This window comes from Sipha flava, unplaced genomic scaffold (genome assembly GCF_003268045.1).
Source record: "Sipha flava isolate LNK unplaced genomic scaffold, YSA_version1 324_pilon_pilon, whole genome shotgun sequence".
In the NCBI taxonomy this organism is placed as follows: domain Eukaryota; kingdom Metazoa; phylum Arthropoda; class Insecta; order Hemiptera; family Aphididae; genus Sipha; species Sipha flava.
This window is the reverse complement of record NW_020273009.1, coordinates 647,524-670,267: the sequence shown is the minus strand read 5'-3', so window position 1 is coordinate 670,267 and position 22,744 is coordinate 647,524. Positions and strand designations below refer to the sequence as shown.

General features: G+C 29.0%; 1 protein-coding gene across 1 annotated transcript; it reads right to left on the bottom strand.

The window, feature by feature from the left end:
• Positions 1-58: 58 nt before the first annotated feature.
• LOC112686740 (xaa-Pro aminopeptidase 2-like) lies at positions 59-22,443 on the bottom strand. Its single transcript, XM_025559151.1, has 14 exons — positions 22,266-22,443; positions 16,143-16,275; positions 15,280-15,361; positions 13,814-13,990; positions 13,404-13,629; positions 12,138-12,399; positions 9,085-9,205; positions 5,336-5,482; positions 4,963-5,176; positions 3,818-4,051; positions 1,968-2,039; positions 1,636-1,703; positions 1,404-1,499; positions 59-465 (listed from the first exon to the last, which is right to left on the bottom strand). Exons 1-14 carry the CDS (start codon positions 22,297-22,299, stop codon positions 259-261), a joined length of 2,073 nt encoding a protein of 690 aa, XP_025414936.1. The 5' UTR covers positions 22,300-22,443; the 3' UTR covers positions 59-258.
• Positions 22,444-22,744: the final 301 nt, after the last annotated feature.

Genomic DNA, 22,744 nt, shown 5'->3' with positions numbered 1-22,744 from the left:
TTAATGGCGCGTGATGTATGCTTACATATTAAGTACATATATAAGTTATTTTACGTATCTTGTCTATTTATTATGTATGATTATATTTATTAAAATACGTATGACCGAGTGTGCTAGATCTGTTTTTTATGGTTTTTTTTTTTTTTTTTATATGTTTAAAGGCTTATTATATACATTTATTCGCAACGGTTTTCCTAATAGGTTTTAAAATAATAATGATAATGATAATATTACAAGCTTAGTGGGGGATTTTTGTGTCTAAACGGATAGAAAGTTGACGGTAACAGTGACAACGATTAAAGCAATAGCGGTCATGGTACAGCCTTCATTCCGGCGTCCGTCCGATAACAACGGCATTGTTCGCTCCAACATCCATTCGTAGCCCAGTCGGCTATTATTGTTCTTGAGGAGTTCGGCACCCACTTCCTTCCGGATCTTATCGTTGTAAGCGTTTAGCCACTGCACCTAGGGATGTTACATAAAAACATTCATATCAGTCGGTTCATAAAAAGTTTTAATGTATAATTTAAGAATCAATGTATCACACAGTAAAGACCAAGTGCTATAAATAGCTATAGTATTTAAGATGTATTTATGATAATTAGATATCAGTAGTGTACGGGTTATTTCGTTTTTATGGATGCACATTAATTACTGAATGATAAATGATTTAAATGAAGTTTTTTTCTTATTACATCGGTACTAATATACTAAGAATAAACAAAAATCAGTATTCTATATTATCTCAATTACCATTTCCTCTAAAAATAAATGGATTTTCTTAAATTTATTAATATGTAGATTAATAAATAATTAAAATTGAAAGGCTATGAAGAAAAACGATAACAGCCAAAAAAAAAAAATCGAACATTATATCATCTTTTAATTTGTTATAAAAAGTAAATTTAATATTTTTATTCATTTTATCACAAATTAGTTGTATTACAACAATACATTTTTTTGAATAATTTCGTATTTTATCTCTTAGTATTTTAAGTTCAGAAACTTTAAAACTGCAATACTAAAAAGTCTAGAAATATTGACTATCATCGTTTTTGCACGTAGCCCTTAATTTATGACGAGTGACTAATAAACAAATGCTACTTTATTTAATTATTATCATTTATCAGAGATATTTTATTTTCTCTAAGGTCTATTAGTTATTACCGATGAAAGATTTTATATATTATAAGTTATGAATTAATCTAACGCTTATGGGCATCAAACTATTCAGAAAATAAAAATAATAGAAACATCAGTTAAAATCAAATTGTTACCACAATGAGAAAAAAAGAAAACTAGATAAAATTATTCTAATTGGTTCCGTGGTTTCCTTTAATTTGAAAAAATATCTTATTTAGTGATAAAAATGTTACATTTTTAACAATGGTGCAAAAACGTACTTGTTTTGGACTGAGCATATAGTAGTCGATGAGCTTTGGTTCGAATGGTACTAGTGTAATCGGTGAAAATGTCAAATATTTGCCCATCGTTTCATTCTGCACGTAAAAAAATTAATTATTGAAGATGATGAATGTTTTCACGTTATACAAGAGATTAACACAATTCATTCAAATATATTTATAGTTAGGTTACCAATTACAATATTTACTATCATAAAATAATTGTTATTACCTTTGTTATAACTTCTAATATTGTTTCCAGACGTACACCAAAATGATTCTCTTTATAATAACCAGGTTCTGCATTAAAAACAATTTATATTTTAGTTTTCGATTCATGGAAAAAAAAAATTAAATGTATCTACAAAACTAATACATTGAAGTTAAACATAATAAATCGTTTAATTATGCGGATAAAAATTAATTAGAGGTTATAGACCAATATAAATACGTAAAGGTAATTATTTTTATTTATTCCTCAAACTATGAAGATTGTTCTTGTTCAAATTCACAATTTCCGAATAATAATAACTGTATTGTTATTCTATTTTTTTATTTACTTACCGTCAGATATAAAATATCCTTCTTTGAGTACCACGTCATTTGCTTTTTGCCCATAGTACATGTTCACAGGTGCTTAATTGTAATGAAAAATTACAAATTTAAATTATTTATTAATTTTATTCATTAGGTTAAAAACAAATGTTTAAGACTTTGGAATGAAATTTAAAATTAATAAGATACTTTTATATTTAAATTTATAGCTTATATTATATTGCACGGACTGAAATAATCATTGAATTGATCAAGGAAATTCATTTTTTTTTCATTATTTTGGGAAATAAGCGTTGTTCTTGTAATTTTGGTTATTTTAATTTTCTGCGTGGACTTGATCTTGATAACGTATATTAATATAATTCATTAGAATTTTATACATTTGTTTGTATAAGGACGAACCATTTTGAAGTGGCCTGTATAGGATAAATTAGTATATTATAATTAAATTTATTAAAAAATTATATCTATACGCAGTGGTGTATTTTAAAAATTTTTGTGGGGAGGGGGTCAACATTCTTCTAAAAAATAAATTATTTTAAAACATAAAATATATATATCAAATATGTACAAATAATTATATTACTATAAGAATATTTTTATACAAACATTATAACCACATGATATGAATTAAATTTTATCTTTGTACTTTTGTAGCAAATAATTTATGAATTTTGAACCTATTTTTCTACTAATGAGGGTTGAGATCAGAGAACTCTCACGAAAACACGTCACTGTCTATGCATTTCTGGTAGTACCACTTATTATTTTCACTATTTTAATTTTTGTTTTGAAATTTTTTAAAAAAATAAATAACTTCATAGTCTATAACAATTTATTATTTTGAGAAATGTACATCATTCAACGTACATTCCCATTTAAAAAAAAAATATATAATATTTTTCTGACAATACTATACTAGTATATCATACGTATATAACGAACACGATATACAGATATTTCAATGCACTTTCTACTTTTAGACCAGTATTAGATTTTATTTGGTAGTGAGTATTTTTGCGTAACATTCAAAATCCACCCTCACTACACTTGTGCATTTGCAAATTATAAGATTTTTAATAATATCTATTTGACTTTTAAATGTCTATTCTTATAATTTGTAAATTAATTTTGCATTTGTGTTTTTTACCCATTATTTTGGTTATAGAAAAAGTGCACTCTACTCCAAAATTTTATAAAACGTCTCAAAAGTTTGGAAATTAAACACGAAAGGGTATTATAATATAAGTATAGAATATATGTGTCATGTGGTATTTTTGGAAATCTTTGGTCTTATATTACAGGAAATTGTTGAACACTATATAACTTATATAAATTATTAACTGCAGTCGTTTGTAAATTAAATATATTTTGTTTATTAGTTTGTTTAAACTTCTAAAAACACGAAATATTACATTTTATGCAGAAATGCATTATATTGAAAAAAAAAGGTAGACCATTTCTAGGTCGAGAGTTTAAAAACTTTAATATATGAAATTTCATTATGTGTTGTAAACCGCGAACTTAGCACGAATAATTTACTGACTACCTCAATAATTTATCATTGTAAATTTAAAATAATAATGGGACTGATATAGGCTAGCAGATAATTGAAGGGAGATGAATTTTTAATGACATGTACCCATGCATTATATTGTCTTGTGTATAACTTTGTCAGTGTTATTTTTAATTTGTATAGATATAATTACCATAGTTAACCGGTTATTAATGGATAATAGTAATTATGTATTACTGGTTTGGATATATTATTTTCCAAGAACAATTCATGATTCGTATGTGCACATTCGTTGTACATTCGTTTTATAATGCGACGTCGCATTAGCCTTCATGATACTTACGTTCATGGACTTTAAGGAACACTCCGATTCCGTGGCTGGTACCATGTCTGTAGTCGTAACCGAAGTCCCAGAGCGGTGCTCTAGCAATGACGTCGATCTGATTAAGTTTCAAACTTTGTGGAAACGTAAATGATGCCAGATCAATTGACGCCATCAACACCCGCGTGTACGCTTCGATTTGTTCGGCAGACGGCTGTCCGAAGTGCACAGTCCTCGTTACGTCCGTAGTACCGTCTGTAAATGTACTTTAGTTTTTTTAAACATTCGTTATAGCTTATACACAGTTTTTTTATGAGCCGGCAGTTAGATTAGGTAATGGGCTCCATATATTTAGGAAGTAAGCGGAGAAAAACTGAACATGACTAACAAATATTAACAAAAATGTTAAAACGAGCGTCCCATGTCCATTGAAGATGCTTCCGGATTTATTTTATCATGTACTAGCGATTCACCCCGGCTCCGCATGGGTGCAATTCTAATACTAAATACTACAGAATGTCTTTATACACAACGTATAAAATATGTAATATAATATATATTACTAATATTTATTTATTTAAATGTATGTATACGGAACGAGCCCAAACAACAAGATTATAATGTATTCATAATATCAGCATTCAATACAATTTTATAGAAATATATAATTTACGAAATTCGGTGACTGGTGATAGCGTAAGTGAGTCCCATTACTGGGTCGATGGACATGCCACTACCTACTTATTAAAATATTAACGTAGAAGATATACCTTATCTAAAATTTACATAAATAGTATATTTAGAAAACCAACTGTTATGGTTACGGCATGTAGTGTCACTTACAGTCATCTGAAGGCAATACAAATAGAAAACACTTTCGATTACCAATGACGTCAGTAAATATATGTATATTAGACGACAGTTTATAAATTTCGCATACGCAAATAGATGAAACTTTTTACTTTCTATTGGGTGAGCCCGTTGTCTAAACCCGATAGTAACTCAACGTGCGTAGAGTACGTACCACCTATAATATACTATTATTAAAATCAAAATGGTGATAGCGTGCAGGAGCCGGCGAGTAGTGTAAGTAGGTCGCGTTTTAATAGCGACGGATCAAAAAGTCGGATGTTCGGAACCAAAAAATTGTATAATGTCAAGCTCACCCCAATAATGAGCACCACTGTCGATTACCAATGTGCTGATGTGGTCGAGTTTCAAGCTGCTTGCAGAAGATGGTGTGTAATGAGGTATAGCCCCGTTAGGACCGTACCCCACGATGGATTTGAAACTTGCACCTCGGCTGAAATTTTGTTCGTCCCTATACTTATCCACCATGTTGGCTACGGCAAGCTCGGTTAATTGCTGCCCGTTTTTAAACTGTTGTAAAAACATACAATTTATGGAAAACTATTTTATTTGATTACAATACAATGTTTAACAATAATATAATACATTGTCGAAATCAAACGCTTAAATATCGTATAATTATAAAAATTAATTAGCATTTTATTTTGTTATCAGAAAATCGGTAGGTACTTGTTCGTTAAGTTTGGCCAAAATATTACACATTGCCGCGGAATCTCTTATATGCGAAAGTCGCATTCCTTCCTTTTCCACGGAATTTTTTTCTGCCATCATGTACATGATAGGCGAAGGAGCTTGCTTTCTCTTTTCGGCATTGATCTATATTATAACAGTCGAATGAATAAACGGAAATTAATAATATATGTAAGTAAGTAGGTTTATTTATATACTTCCATTGCCTAACGAATACCGCGGTATTGAAACACGTTTGAAGTGCAAAGAAATTATACTATATACCACAATATCAATACAAAAGTTATGATTGATGAGCATGAAGCTATAAATATATTTTGATAACGGAAGAAGATTATTTTTACAGGCGTATATCATGATTAAAGAGTGGATTTAATTGATATTGCAACTTTTTATTGATACTCTGTAAATCAAATTTGATCAAATATATATACAAAACAGATTAGTTACAGTCTTCCTATTTAATTTAATAATGTAATTTTTTGCAATTTTAAATGATTTTGAAATTTTTATATACTTCACGTGATAAAATATATAAATTATTATTTCTAAAGTGATTTTACATAAAAAATATAACCAAGACGTAAACTTTTACAAGTAGTTAAATGTAGTTTTTAAAATTTTTTAAAATTATATTTATCTGAGTTATCCAAAAAATTCACAAGTTTAGAAGAATCAAATAGTCAATTACTTAATAGTTTAAATATATTTAGTATAAATATTTATAAAAATATTCCCGGTCCCAATGGAAAAATAGTTAAAGATAAATTAAAATGTCTTAGAATAAAATGAAGGATATAAAACAATTAAAAATAACTCTGAGATGATGACAGGAAATCAAAATGTTTATTTAGATACATCACCCAATTTTTTAAACTATTTTAAATATGCATCGATAACAAGTGTTGACGTTGAACGTACTTTTTCATTATATAAACATATTTTAAGTCACAGACGATACAATTTTTAAGAACACAATTTAGAGATGTATATAATTATAAATTTTAATTCAGAAAAATTATATATTTTGTAAATATTATACTGATGTCCATAATATTATTTAAGTAAGTAATTAATGATTATATATTTGATATGATTTTACCATGTAATTTTAATGTATTTCATTGCAATTTTAACATATTTATACTGCAATTTTGATACATTTTCATTGCAATTTTGGCATCTTTTTAGTGCAATTTTAAGATATTTTTAATGCAATTATATCCGGTCTTTAATTCATGATTCATGACACATTGTTTATTTGACAATTAATGTAATCGATATACTTTCGATTAGGTCTTAACTATTAAACGTATTAATGGAATACATTTTATTTTTGATTGTGTTTTTGGGTGAACAAATATAATGATACACCCAAGAGTGTAGGTAAAGATTATTTATGGGGGGAAGGTTGATATGTTTAGGTAATTATACATTTATTATTATCTATATATTTATTGACTGAGATTTTGGAAATGGGGAGATTGAGCATGGCCGTTTTCGACCAAAAACGTACCCTTCTCTTTTCGGCCGATTCACTTTTCGACCAAAACAAAAATTTATGTAATAAATTTAAAATAATAAAATAGTTATGTACAATTTTTGTCAATAGTTATTAAAATATTAATATAAAAGAGAACGATATTTTGTATCTAACTTTGATCTCTTATCGTAATGAAAATTGTTTGAATTTTTTTCTCAAAAAATCGGAATTTTAATTTTAAATATTTAGGTCTTCGCTCGTTACGCCTGCCAGATCCACTCACCAACTCGAGTGCCAGTGCGTGCCACTTTTCAGGGGATGGAGCTTCGCCCCAAGGAGAATTATAGTCTAAGCCTAACCTAGTTTTTATATAAACCTTGATACTGTTGCAAATGGGATTATGCTCTGTATGTGAACCTAAAACCTCGCTACGTGAGTAAAACCCTGAATCGTCATTAATTTATTATAGTAGTTTTCATCATAATCAAACATTGAATATTATTATTTTATTATCTTAAATTTATTAAATATATTTTTGTTTTGGTCGAGAAGGGAATCGGCCTATTTTAAATTTGGTCGAAAAGTTAATCGGCCGAAAAGGGAAGGGTACGGTTTTGGTCGAAAACGTACTCGCCCGGGAGATTGAACCTACAAACCCCCTTAGCTATGTCACTGGATATACCAATATCATTGCTAAAAGATAACAAGGGTGGAACAAGGGTGGTAAATATACACAAAAAAGCAAATAAAGTAATCAGTATATATATATGTTAATCCGAAAAAAGGAATATTGTGGTATAATAATTTTAAGTTTGAAAAATCACTCAATTATCCATATTAATATACAGTGATGTATTGCTAAAAAAAAAATTGTGGGCCTTTTTAAGGTGGGTAGGTAAGTGAAAATATACCTCATAATGAGGTAAAAATACTTTTTTTAGTTCGTTCGGAACAGAGCTGGCGTGAGGGTAAGGCAACTCAAGTGGTCGCCTAGGGCGCCATTTTTAGAGGGGTGCCGAAATTGATTTTTACAATCTTGCACATATGTCGATAATATTATTTTATTATTTTTTTTTATATAAAATGTCTATAACTTTGTATTGAAATATTGATAATTATAATGGTCATTTCGTTTAACCATGTATTAAAATAATATAAGTATATTTTAAATATATTTACTATGGTTTAGCATAGAAGTTTTTATCATATATGTTGCTCTATAAATATAAAAATTTCCGAATATTTGTTATCTTTTAATCGGGATCGCGTCAAGCAATTATGACTCGTGATTAAAAAATAGACGATAGCGAAATATATACAAGTTGTGTATATTATATAATTTTTCCGAATTTCTGTCCACGAACAACATTTTTTTCTAAGTTATATAATATTACATGTTGTATGAAAAAAGGTCAGTTGGCATTTTGGCCTGGAGCGTCATTTAGCCTTACGCCAGCCCTGGTTCGGAATAACTATTATTACTTTAATTCACATCTTAATTTTAAATATTTTAAGTATCTAGTTTGTATATAAAAAAATTAATTTGATAATTAAATTTAAAATGTATAAATTAGTACATCATTTATCACTTAAAAAGTTCACTGCACATACGTACAATTTAGGAACAAGAATTTTGGATTAAAAATAAATATTCAAATATCGAATATTGTAGATGGTGAACTTCATATTTAATTTTATGTTTAAAGCTAATATTTCTTCTTTGTTTTATTGTCCTCGAAATATTTTTGGTGATGAGAATCACGAGTGTGTAAACATTTATAAATTATAAATCTGTGATAAGAAATGAGAATTGAAAATTGAAAGACCTATATTATGTTTTCTTCATCTGAATAGTTTAATATTATAGATATATGGGACTATATGGTCTTACTCCCATTTATCATTGTATTTTTAGTGAGTATACGTATAATAAACTTAAAAAATGAGTACACAGCGTACACCCTTCTACCTTCTCTAAAACACCTAGAGCCGTGTCAAACGTCTCAACGCCTCGGGGCAAAATTTTTTCTTCAGTGCCACTGAGTACAAGTAGCATATTAAGTGCAGATAAGGGCGCCCCTTTAATTTTATAAAACTACGGCATCCGGGGGAAATTACCCTCCTTTACCCCCCTTTAACACAACCCTGAAAACACCACTGACAATACATTATACAAATACATTCATTTAAATTATGTAGTCATAATAAATACACCATACACTAGATAGAAAAATACAAAACTCACCAAAATATAAATACATCTACTCGCACCGTTGTTGTACTCTGTGGCGGACGGTACGAGCACTTTTCTCCACACTTGCGAAAATGTCCTCAAGTCGGTCCATATAGCTTCATAATCATGAACCCTATCATATATAGTACATACGTTTATTTTCGATTTATAAATAATTAATGTAGATATATTAGAATAACTTCAATACATGTACTGAATATGATTCATAAATCAAATAACTATATGGCATATTTGACATTATTTTACGAGGAGAGGGTCTATAGTAAATTTATAAATATTTAAATATAATTTTCAAATATAAACTCAGCATATTGACGTGATTAGATAAGGTTAACTATTTCTTATCATTACTTGTTACTTGTATAAAATAAGAAAAAATTGTAGATTCTGAGCGAGGTGTAGAACGCGTTTATACGAGGGACCAGAAGCGTAACCGAAAAAAACCGGTACTGGAACCGGTTAACCTTTAAAATTTAGGAACCGTAACTGAAACCGGAACCTTTATTTCCAAAAATGAAAAACCGTAAACATAACCTTAATTATAAAAGGGTTAATTTAGGTCAGTTATTTATACTACCTAGTAAAACTATGATAATGACTATTTTGTTTGTCCATTTGTCGGTTCAGAAAAATAAAAATCAAATCTTTTTATATTTTTATTATTTTGTGTTATAAACTGTAATAGTGTAATGCATATAATAAGTAAATTTGTATTATTATTATTATTATTATCATTTTTGTATGTTTATTATAATAAACATACATATAATATATTATAGTATATTACAATTTACAATGAGTATATTATGAGTATATTATGCATCTTATCAATTAAGCATTAAATAAAATTAATGTTTATAAAAAATTTGTAATTACAACAGTAGCCAGTATTAACTTTGATTCCTAATTAAAATTAAAGATATTTATTTCATCAAATCATAATATTTCACAATATTACAAAATATTTTACAAATTCTTACTATGAGTTGGAATAAAATAACCTATCTCAAAGAAATATAATAGGCTGATATAATTTACATATTTAATAAATTTATAATTATTTTTTTAACTATTCATAATATCTTCTATTTTCATGAAATGAAACAAAAAAAATTTAAACAAGAATAAATAATAAATAAATAATTTCATATTATTTTTTAATAAATCTCTAATAATCAGAATTAACCAAAATTAACCGGTTCTAGAACCATTACTCTTTTAAAAAATCGAAACCTAAAACCCTAAAACCTAACCCTTAAAAAATTAATTGAACAATCAAAACCGAAACCGAAACTGAAAAAACCTATAAGTTTCAGTCCCTGGTTTATACAATATTTTAAATATACATATTTTTGTATATATGTTACAGGTAATGTTAATATTTGGATACTCTTGACATTAGCCATGCATATTTGTTTAATATGTGATTTTTCGTTTATAAATAAGAAATATAAACTCCATCAGGATAATTTAAAAAAAAATGTAGATTAGATAATTTAAGTTTGAAAAATGTAGATCTATTCATAAGTTACCTTTAGTCAACTTTGGAAACAGTGTGAGAACCTCAAGAAATATTATATTCCTTAAAGAAACTTTCAAAAATTAAAAAAACGACATGCTTAAAATTAGAATTGTTATATTCAGCAACGAAAAAAAATCTGTCCAAAAAATGCACTGATATCAACATTATCCAAACTTTTAATTTACGAGGTACTTCAATAATTTTCCTAAACTTCGCTTTTTTTCCTTAGTTATAAATATGTATTATCTTTGCACCTGTTTTGTTTTAATATCACTATCCAATACTTGGTGGCTGATATATACATATAATTATCTAAAATACACATATTAGGTAGACATTAATATTAAAATTACTAATTAAACTTAAATTATTATAAGTTATTATACTCTGGCCGTTCGACGCTTTATTATTGCGATACTATAGTATACAGAATACTAACAAAAACTTTTATTTAATTTTTTTTAATATTATCTGGATAGAGTTGATATTTCTAATTTCTAAATGAAAAATTACACATTAGCTAACATGTATTGCTAATCATTAAAAACGTCTGTTACTGACCGCGCCTTTATCTCTCATAAACCACCAGACTGCGGCACCCAATGTCGCCGCGACACCTTATCTCTTGATTAAATCAAAAAGAAAGATTATCTATATTTTTTAATAAGAATGAAAAATGTTTTGATGAAATTTTAATAAAACGTACCAAAACATATAATTATTAGCGTGCTTGTAAAAATCAAAACTTTTTTTCGTTAAATATATTGATCAATTTTTCAGTGCAGCTTAGGGCGGATCCACAGTTAGAGAACACTAGGTCGGGATATTTTAAGAAGCCACTTGTTAGGACTAAAACTGAATTACAAATGTATACTTTGTAACAAAAAATACAATATGATTATATAATATGTGTTTTTATGTTTATTCATAATTATCATTGTAAACATTAACATTTATTTTATTTTATGGAGGATTTCATTTTACATGGGGTCCGGCATAGAAATGTTTTATTGTACTATACAATTAAACCAGTGACTTCATTTAGGGGAGGGTACATCTGGGGCATATGCCTCAATCTAGTATTAACTTCACCTAATAATCGGTACAATTAAAAAATATAGGATATATTCAAGAGGCTAGTTTTGGCATTAAATATTAACTTTCGGTCAGCTGACTTCATGGATCCCCCTAGATCAGCCCATAGAGGTAATCTTTTGAATTTATCCATAGTTAATTTAAGTATGAATTAGGACAATACATTTAACATAATGTCAAATTTCGTTCCGTAACCGTTTTTAATACTTTTGATAAAATAAATATTATTTAGTTTTAGTGGTTTGCGCAAAAGTACATATATACCAATAATCTAGCGAATTGTCATCGAACAGTACGTATAAACCATTGTAATCAAATAAAATTATTATAGTTCAGCAGAAGCGCACATTTAAAGAATATTTTAACAAAATCCAAGCGGCGTAATAACATAATAACAATAAGGCTACAAATTTGATCGTGATCTTACCTGGCGCAGTGGGCTGAAAAACAATTCGCCGTGTGCAGATGTTTGTGAACGTCCGGGCTGAGTTTCGCGGGATTGGTGTATAAATGCAACTGATCCTTGCTGATGATGACGTACGACTTGAGGAACGGGCCGTAAGGTATGTCGTGACCGCGAATGTTCAAGAGCCACGCGATCTCGTCCAGAGCCGTGACGACCATCGCATCGAACCCCATCACTTGGAATTTCTCACGGGTCGCGTCCAACTTGTCTTGCCATTTTTTACCTGTTCAATATACGTGCGTACACAAAGCACGTTTAAATCGGCGTAATATGCCCACGTATTTCAGTGCATTTTATAAAGAATTTTCATTGGGTGACAAAAAATGTTTTTCTCAAAATAGTCAATGTAATACCATAGTACGATTCAGTGGCGTATCCAGGATTCATTAAATGGGGGTGTTTTAAAATTGAATAGACTTATAGTAAGTGGGGGTTCTGCCCCCTACGTATTACATTTATAAATACCATGTATTTATATAAATTATTATTAATTATTAAATGATTTTACATATACTTACGTTTATTTAAAATATATACTTACTGTAAGTTTGCAATTTGGTGAAATACCATAAAATACGGTCGATGGAGGGTGTTCCAACACCCATATCACCACTCTAAATACGCCACTGGTACGATTATAGTATTATATGTTTGTTTCGCATTATTTCGCCCAATCTTTCAAAGTATTGTCGACAGAGTATAATCACTGGATGACATTTGTGTCGCCTAGTTAATTAGTTAAAAAATGCACTGACGTATTTCGTGTGCGAGATAATTTGTCTTGACTAAGATTATTATTGTTTTAGGTAAAAATAAGTTGAACACGAAAAGTAAAAAGTTTCTATAAATTTAGAATTTAAAATCGCCTACGCAAACACAATTCATGAATTGGAGGCCGGTCATTCGTCGATTATTAAAAAGTAGGACGACGAAAATCGAACAAAAATATTAGTTACTTATGTTTGAAAATCAAAAATTTATGTTTATCTTCTCGCCAGTACAACTGATGAGCAATGAAATACAAAAAAAAATGTTCTAACATCTTGTAATATTTTCTAATAAATTTTTCCAGTGCATATTTAGTAAACTAGGCTGTATTGTTTAACGGATTATATTTTTTATGTCTGCGAGACATTAGTTTTCTCAACTCGATGCAATCAAAAATAGAATACGAAAAAAAACATGCTAATTTTAAATGTGTAAACACAATGTAACACTTATACCAACCAGCGTACTCCAGGGGCCAGACATATGCTTCACGTGTCGGATAACTAGGTCGATTGTCCACCCATATCAAGTCTATTAAGTTGTTGTTGATGGGTACCAAAATTATGGACCCGTTCGCCAGCGCCCTGTACAGGAACTCCCAGTCACCGTTCGAAATGAGTTTCAGGTCGGCGCCCACTCGTGAATTCGGTTTAAACTCGTCGAGCAACCATTCATCTAGCCTTTTCTGCTTACACCGAAACATAACATAATTGTCGGTAAAATATACAAGAATCAAGTGCCCTAAGTGTGATTACGTAATAGCAATCACAATTATCATATGTAATATACAACTCGTACCAATTTTACTATTTTGGTTAATTTTATGGTTGGTCGGCTTACAATCGGTTCTATCATTGGTTCATACGTACCGAATCCCCGTAGACAAACAGCTGCCAGTCGCAGGACAACTCTTCGTCCGCCTGTTTGTAGTACATCCAAACGGTCCAGAAAACAGCTTTGGTTTGTGTCACCACTGCCACCCCACCGGTGCCACTGAATCCCGACAAGTATTTAAGCCTCTTGTCGTGGTCCGCAACATCTTCATTCTATAGGTGAATACAATGTAGTTTTTTGCTGTAGTGAAAATTAAAATATTATGCGCATAAGTTATTTCGCGCATACATTTTATCGAAAAATTGACTCAATTTCGTAATCAGAATAAGTTTTATAGACAGTATAGTGGTATTCAAATGATAGTTAAATTTACGGAAACATAGAATAATCAAAAACATTAATTTAATTGGTTCATTGGTTATACAATCAACTGAGATATACGTATAATACTATATTATGTATAATATGTATGTATTTTTAACAATGTGATAACCTACAAATACGGGTGATCCTTTTTCTTACACACCAAATGATGTCTCTTTTTCTCGGCTATATTTTATTTGGATCTACTAATCTCGTACGAAACTTACGAGTTTAAAAGTAATAAAAAAATAGCTTAGTAAAAAAAAAAAAGAGGAGAAATATTTTCAAAATATATTGTTTAGCTTGTAAGAATTGAAATAAGCTGGTAGAATCATCTTGTTTTCATCTTAACCAAAAGAAAAAAGATACACTTGACGCACAATATGACAACAAGAAAAATATGAATTTATAAATGTTTACAATACCTAGGTATATTCATATATTATATGAACTATGATTGGGAAAACAAGAAAGAATTATGTCGACACTGCCGGATCAAAGGAGGGTGGGCAAGTGGGTATGCTTACCCCAGGCGCCGTTGGTATAAAAGCGATCCTAAGATTATGAAAAATGAAAACATTTATGAATATACCCTATACTTCGGCCTATGTTAAGTGTGCTGGATTTTTATTATTCCTGGGTGTTAAATTTTCAAAATATATATACTTTGAAATATTCGCCGTAATGAAATGAATTATAGTAAATAAAAGAAGAATATAATTGCGTTTTATTATTAGTTACCTGTAAAATATAATTAATGCGTAGGCAAAGTATAATTAATTACTGTTTATTATTAATCTTAACTATTCGCTATTTTGTATATTTAATATCTCTTAATCTCACTCTGTTTCTCTTTTTCTTTCTAATTGTTAATATTTGCTATAATTTTTGAATTAAAACTGTTACTGGGCTTGGCCGTTTGAATTAATAAATAAATACATAAAATAAAAATAATAATTGTGTTCAAAAAATTATTTTATTGCATATACATTTATAATTTATAATATAGATACTAAGTAAAATTATTCTCTATCATAAAAAATGTAATATTCGTAACATCCTTATACGCATATTATATAAGTTTCCAAATAATTTAGAACCGAATTTAAAAATATAATGGTTTTCAATAAATAATTACTTGATGTTCATCTGTATCAGGTACGATGTACGCATCGATTGGAGGTCCGTGGAATGCATTTTTTTTCATTTCCAATCTCAACCTTAAACATGTTTAGTTTTGTTAATTTGATAGTTTTTTTTTTTTGGTATAGTTCAAAGTTTATGTTATACTACAAAATTATATGATACATAGTAACAATAGGTATAGTTATAATATGTTTCATAATAACAGAATAAATATTAAATAATTATATCTGAAGAGTATGAGGGTTGTACGTACATATTAAATAAAACATATCAATGTACACAGATTACGTTAAAATAATTATAATAACTATTAGTTTTTAAATTAAGATTGTTGTCAGTACTTTCTGTTTAAACTGTCTATACAATTATACAATTATTTTACTCAATGTATCAGTTTATGTATTACAATTCGTTCTTTACAATACATTCTTAAGCTGTGAGTCACGTTCACCTAGAGCATGTATACTATTACTGTAGGATGAGAACTGCAGGACAGCATTAGTGGCATATCTAGAATTTTAAAATGGTGAATTCGAGTTATTATTATTTTTTTTAGAGATGTCCCTTAAAATAATTTTTATGGTTACTCTAATTATTACAGTTGCTACGAATCGTGATAATTGCCAAATTTGAAATAATTATTACAGATTGGTAAAACTTATGATTTCTATTCATAAGCGATTGTAACTTTCCCGCCTTCATATAAAATTATAATATTCTTAGAATTCTAAGATTCATCAAACGGTTAACCGATCCAGCGAATGAACAGCCGCAGTGGCATGCCGATATTGATGAGGGGCGCTGCTCATGTGTGAACGCATAGCTTAAGATTTCAAATGTATTTTGTGTTTTTACTCGCGAATGATAGCAGATGTGTTGACCCGGTTGATAGGCTGAGGAACGTTTTCCATCGGAGGACATAATTTTCTGCCCATCGGTTTTTCGTTTGAATCTCCATTTTGACTGTGCACCATGGACGTCCAAAAGTCTAAAATAAACATTTAAATCTAAAGTAAACCGTTTCTTAATAATTTACAAATTCACAATACTACGAGAAAAAAAAAACACTATTAGGTAATATACTAATATTTTAAAAACATTGTAATAAATGATAAATCCATTAAATTAATTATATTTTATTTCTCGAATACCTAATTAAAATATGTGAAACATTTCTTAATAACGATTATTAATTGTTTAGGAGAACTTGATTGAAGTACAAATCACAAATGAGTAATAAATCCAGCGGAGTTATATTTATATATTATATGTATACACAGCTGAATTGTTACAAATCATAATACATAATACAAACAGCGCGATACAAGTATACTATTTAAATTGCATGTACTTATTATATATATATATGACTATCAGGATTTCATAATATATTATTTATACATCGTAAAATGAACACTGTTCAGTTGAAATGCACAATCTTCAGAATATTATATTAACAATTTTTTATCCATTCGATACCGAACTTTCTTTCCACTTAATACTGAAATATATAAACTTTCATACTGAACTATGGTTCGGATTTTACTGTTCAGGGTTAATATCTATGTAGTCTGTACCGAAACCACAACTGCAGCAATCAATAAATCGTATACTTCACTGATATGTATCCCAAAATGTGTATATTATTAGGTACACTAAAATCCCCTCGGAAAAAATCAGCTCTTGTAGTCTCAACGGTTGAAATAACTTTGTTAAATGCCTTTAATGGGATATGGGAGGATCTCTATTTATACTACGGCCAGGAATATACACGACGTTTCTCCCTCGGGAAACTCAGTGCATATTATGGTAGGTGAAAAATTGAGCACACCGTGAAAAAATCTTATCAAGTGTACTATAATTGTAAAAATAATAGCATACATCCTTATAATGTACTATATTATACAGGTTCTTTTAAATTTGACGCAACGTCTGACTTGTCTAAATGAAATAATCAAAAAAGAAAATATGGCCCTTGGATGGATTTTAAATTGTATATTATTTTTTCGATTGCAGATGGGAAATTTTATAATAAATATTGCTTGTCTTTTGAAACAATTTTTAAGAGTAGATAGGAATTATTTCAGATTCATATAGGAACCATGATCGATACATGTAACTCATTAATTCTTATGAATCAGCCATTATACTCGATAACAAAGATCCTATAAAATATTGCACTTTACGAACTAAGATGATACGATGTCTGTATGTGCACGGTGAAGATCGATTGTACAGTTTTAGGCCAAGTGAATTTTTCAATAATACGTTTTGCATTTTAGCGCGGCTATATGTGGTAGTTGCAGATATTTTATGACCCAATTTCGGATGACATTTAATAAATCCCCGAGGGACAATCATGTATTGTTCCATTAAAGGTTGCTGCAGGGGCCATAAAAAATGCTGACATTTCAAATCAGTAGTTACGACCACACTTGGTGCACGGTATAGAACGAAAACAACTCGTTTTTTATTATTATTTTTTTTACATCCAGAATGAGAGTATTAACACATTAATAAGTATGCCAGGTTTTACGGGAAATTAAATTATCTTTATACCCGGTATAGTGACCGAGTTCGTATATTACAATTTAATATTAGGTTAAAATCCGTTTAACAGTCACCTATTTTTTAAAACTTAGCTTAAATACTAGTTTTAGCAAGAAAAAACAAATTAAAATGTAAAAATCGGTTTGTATAATTGACATATAGGGAACACGTGTTTAAAGTACTTTAAATCCTTATATCTATTGTAATGTCGTTTTCTGACTATGGATAATATATAGCTATAGTGTATTCGAATAAATTGTAATTAATCGATGTTTTAATAGATACATATTAGAAAAGTATATTTGTATTTTTTAATACATTAAATGAAACGACTTTTCACGCTCATCTCTTTCGCTCGTCAATATAATGAAAGAAAATAATGAATTTCCTTTTTGGATACGACCCCAATAAGCTAACAGCTACCTTTTCAGTACGAATTATAGTAGTTTTTTATGACGATTTCTAATGTTTTAGATGTGTTAACATTTTTCGACTGCTGAACTCCAAGTAACATGCAATAGTTGTATCGAAAGATATCAATAAATGTGAGAAAAATAAAAATTGTAAGATAGGTTGAAATATAATATTATATATATATATATATTTAAATAACGTGTATACTATACATTCGCAATTCACACAATAGTATACATATTGCAAATATTTTTTTACATGTTGAACTTAGTCACAGATTAATAGTTTATAATATCATAATCAAGCAATTATATTTTTTTTCGTCTTCTTTAGACTATTAAAATAAATAAGGTCTATCTGAAATATAACCGATCTCCTCCACACAATTTTCACAAAAAGTATTTACATTCATAGATATAATGTTATATTTTTTATTATATCAACAATCTATTTTTATTAATTTATTAAATTTAAGCCAAAGGCTCAAGTACAGTATTTTTTTTTTTTTTTTGTTAATCAACGAAATTAATAATATAAAAACGAGAAACGTTTATAAATTACAAGAAATTTACCTAAGTATTATCAGTTATCACCGAACAAATCTAAAGAATCAAGATACTACATCGAATAACCTATTCAAAATGTTAACGTGGTCAAGGGGATGTTTTAACACTTAAAAATTTGAAACATTTCTCTATACCCGGTGACAGTTGAGTTAAATCGTTATTGTTTTATTGGATAACGTCTGTGCGTTACGTCAGTTGACATTTTGATAAACAACTTTTTTCTTTTTTTTTTAACGGCCGATCGTATAGTTTTTATAGTAAACTCAAGAGACAAATAATTGTATACGCGTCTCCGACAGAATTGCGATTTGGTTTTGTGAGGCCCACCCTTACATTTTACAGTTTTCCCCTCTTTTTTTTATTATTATTAGCAACTGTATGAATATTATTGCACCAATAATAAATGTATAAATAATTTACTTTAATGCAAACGGACGGAATCATTCAATGCTACTCAACGGTAGCCATTAAATTAATGCGTACGTTTTACGTATATATTATGTATACCTATATAGATGTATGCGTATAGAACAACAGCAGAAGCAGCAGCGGACAACGCCCAATTGGCGGAAACAACCGAAGGAAGTTTGTCCGTGGCCCCATCAAAGTTATTATTGATAGAAGTATATTGTAAGCATCGGTTTTAAAATACGAAGAAAAAAGTGTTAAACATTATAATACACACACACATACACTTATATAAATGTGCGGAACGATGAATTTAAAACGCGTTCGTCAATATCCGACCAAATATGATGGTGACTTATTAAGTATACATGTCTTGACTGTACAGTGTAGTATAGACCCTTATATCACAAGATCGTTATTTACTCATTTACTCTCTCTTTTTTTTTTTTTTTTTTTTTGTTAGACCCTTATAAACTTATTTCAGGTGCCACATTATTCTCTCCGGACTTTACGATTGTGCACGTTAATTCATTTGCTCGGGATAGGTGTATACGCGGATATAATATGTAGCGGTCGTGACGTGCTATGTATCGAGCCGGAGGTGGTATGTGTATTGTATACGACAGTTAAGAAACGTCCTTAATACACGTTTGTTATCAAAGTTCACGAATCGAACAGTATAATAATCCAATACTATAACTTGTATTTACATACCACGTCTGTAAATGTATTATAATTATTATAGCGCGCTGTGAACGAACCGGTATAATTTGTGCGCTGCGGTGACACAAATCGCGATGATAAATCGTGTGAAATCACGATAAGACGACGGGAGGTAAAGGTTTTATTATGCTCAGGAAAAGTGTGTGGACGCACGGTGTTAGGTCAAATAAAATCTCCTGCGGCGAAAGCTATAAGACGGACAATGAACGGCGTCTCCTCGCAGGATTGGTTTTCGATAGCTCCTGTTCCTGAAAAATATTTTATTTATATACCTGCCTAAAACTGGAGGTATTTCCATAGTCGTTTTGTATACGAAAACATTTAGAACGAATATTTAATTCGATTCGATTGTATTTATTATCATGTACTTTCATTGTAAATCAATTGCACATAAATTGGGGTATGAAAACTAAATATTGAACACGTGAGAAATATCAAACAGAAAACAAGTCTATTGCAAAAACATTGGTGCCTGTACCAAAATACTCGCAGAGTTCGTTTAGAATTATGCGTTATGTCAGTTAAATGTTAGACGCAGGCGCTTACACAAGGGAGGTTTTAGGGGTTCAAACCTTTCCTGTAATTCAGGAAAATGATTAAATGTTTTTATATAGTAAAATTGGTATACAGATTATATTATTATGAAAATGTACAATCTAAAACCTCTCCCAAAATAATTTTTGTGTATGCGCCTAGTTAGACGCGTACGGTTTATTTCGAAAAAAATGTGAAATTACGTATACATCACAACATAAAAATTGTGATGTGTACTCATTGCATTTATTTGCGGGTGGATTCGGGAATATAGCAGCTTCATTGTTGAATGTTTGATCTTTCCTAAAGCTAAAATCGTACACATAATTACAGTGTTCACAAGTACAGACACAATATATTCGGCGACCAGCTTGACTATGACCACTTTGGCTCTTAAAAAATGTTTCGGAGTACGTATAATACGTGATATTTAAAAAAGATATGTCCAGTTATAATTAATAACTAATATAGTCGAATACTGCATTATATATAAAAATTGTATTACCCATTTTCTACTATTTTAATAATAACTGTAGTACGGTTTGTTTTAAAATTAACATTCAACGCGGTGCATTAGTTAAATTTTGATTTCAAGTTGTCACAGTTAGTTTCGTAACACGATCGATTATTACGAATTCTTCAACATTATATTTAAATAATATTTGATTTATAAGCAATATTCGTACTCAATTAAAAAAAAAAAAAGCAAATCGCATTAGTTTAAAGTATGACTCGAAATATTTGATGTCCGAAATATTAATGAACTTTGACAAAATTCAAATATTATTTCAGTTGACAAGAATACGTTTATCACACCCAAGTCCCGGAAAATGGGAGCTAACGGTGTCATAGTGGACTTAATAATTTTTAGCCGTTCCATGCAAAGCACTTCAAGTACAATATTATCTATGTCTTCATGAAATACGCAATTTAATGACACCGGTAAAACAAACGACCAACTGCTTATAATATATAGAAAATTGAAAAAGGCAACATTTGCTGTATTTTGATTAAATTTACAAAAATATGTAATGGGTATATTTACGTGTAATTATTGTATAATTTGTGTAATTAATACATACAGTCACACGTATATTGTACATATTGAATATGATGATATTTACCATTTAGTAAATTTACCTAACCTTAGTGTAACTTATTAATATTAGACGATCGTTAATTTGCTTGGTAAGAAATAACAGGCGTATATTACTACCAAATGACTATCTTACTATCACATGACTATTATAATATTCTTTTATCCGAACATAATTTATTATACAACCTAAAATAACACACCCTGAAAACTTCTCACTTCTTGATATGATAATTAAAGCACCTCTATATAGCATATAAATTATATATGATTTTACTTGAACTACGTTAAATATAATATATATGTATATTCAGATCTTACTAAGTGAAATTATTGTCATAGAAATAACCAATTAGATAAAAAAAACAATTGATTCCATGTTCAACCATGTTTATCAACATGAAAATTGCTATTAAAAAAAAAAAAAAAAATTAAAACCCAATTTAATTAAAATTACATATTATTGTACTATTGAGATGTTTGAAGTCTTGTGATTGATGTGATTTTAGTATAAATAAATAATAGGTATTTCCGCAATTCAGCTTAGGATTTTAACCGAATATTAATAAATAATGCTAAAAAAAAAGTTAATAATTAAAAATATTTTTTAGTTTTAACTTTATACATTTTACTATTATCTTTTTTGTGTAACCAAATTTACTTAATAATTACAAAAGTTATACTTACAAATCAGTAGAATACATATTCTTTTCATTTTCATAATTACTATATGTCAATTAATTTTACGAGGATCACCTAAACCATTTTTTCCAACAACTTTTGATTGAACACTTCAATATCAGGCAAGAGTTTTGAATTAAATGATTGCGCCTTTGAACTTTAAGAATACTAAAAGGACTCATTTAACTCCTGGTCATAAAACTTCAGTGTTGCCATTTATCCAATAAATCAACATGGACACAAAACTTTATATTGTACATAGTAAGGTATACATAATTCTAATATTATTTTTGCTGAGAGCAACTTTTTATACTTTATTTTAAATAATTACAATTATAACAAAAATTACTACATACATATCTCATTTATGTACAAAATATATTTTTGTATTACTGATTAATGTAGCTTCAAGAAGTCATATTAAGTTATAAATTCAATAACTTGTGATAATTATAATTAATTATATTAATTTAAAGCAAAAATAT

Coding starts and splice junctions, on each gene's coding strand:
- LOC112686740 (XM_025559151.1), bottom strand. CDS start 22,299: ATGAAAATGAAAAGAATATGTATTCTACTGATTT. Junction 12,400..13,403: donor CTGGCCCCTGGAGTACGCTG/GTTGGTATAAGT, acceptor TATATTGAACAG/GTAAAAAATGGCAAGACAAG. Junction 4,052..4,962: donor CAGTGGTGCTCATTATTGGG/GTGAGCTTGACA, acceptor GTACATTTACAG/ACGGTACTACGGACGTAACG.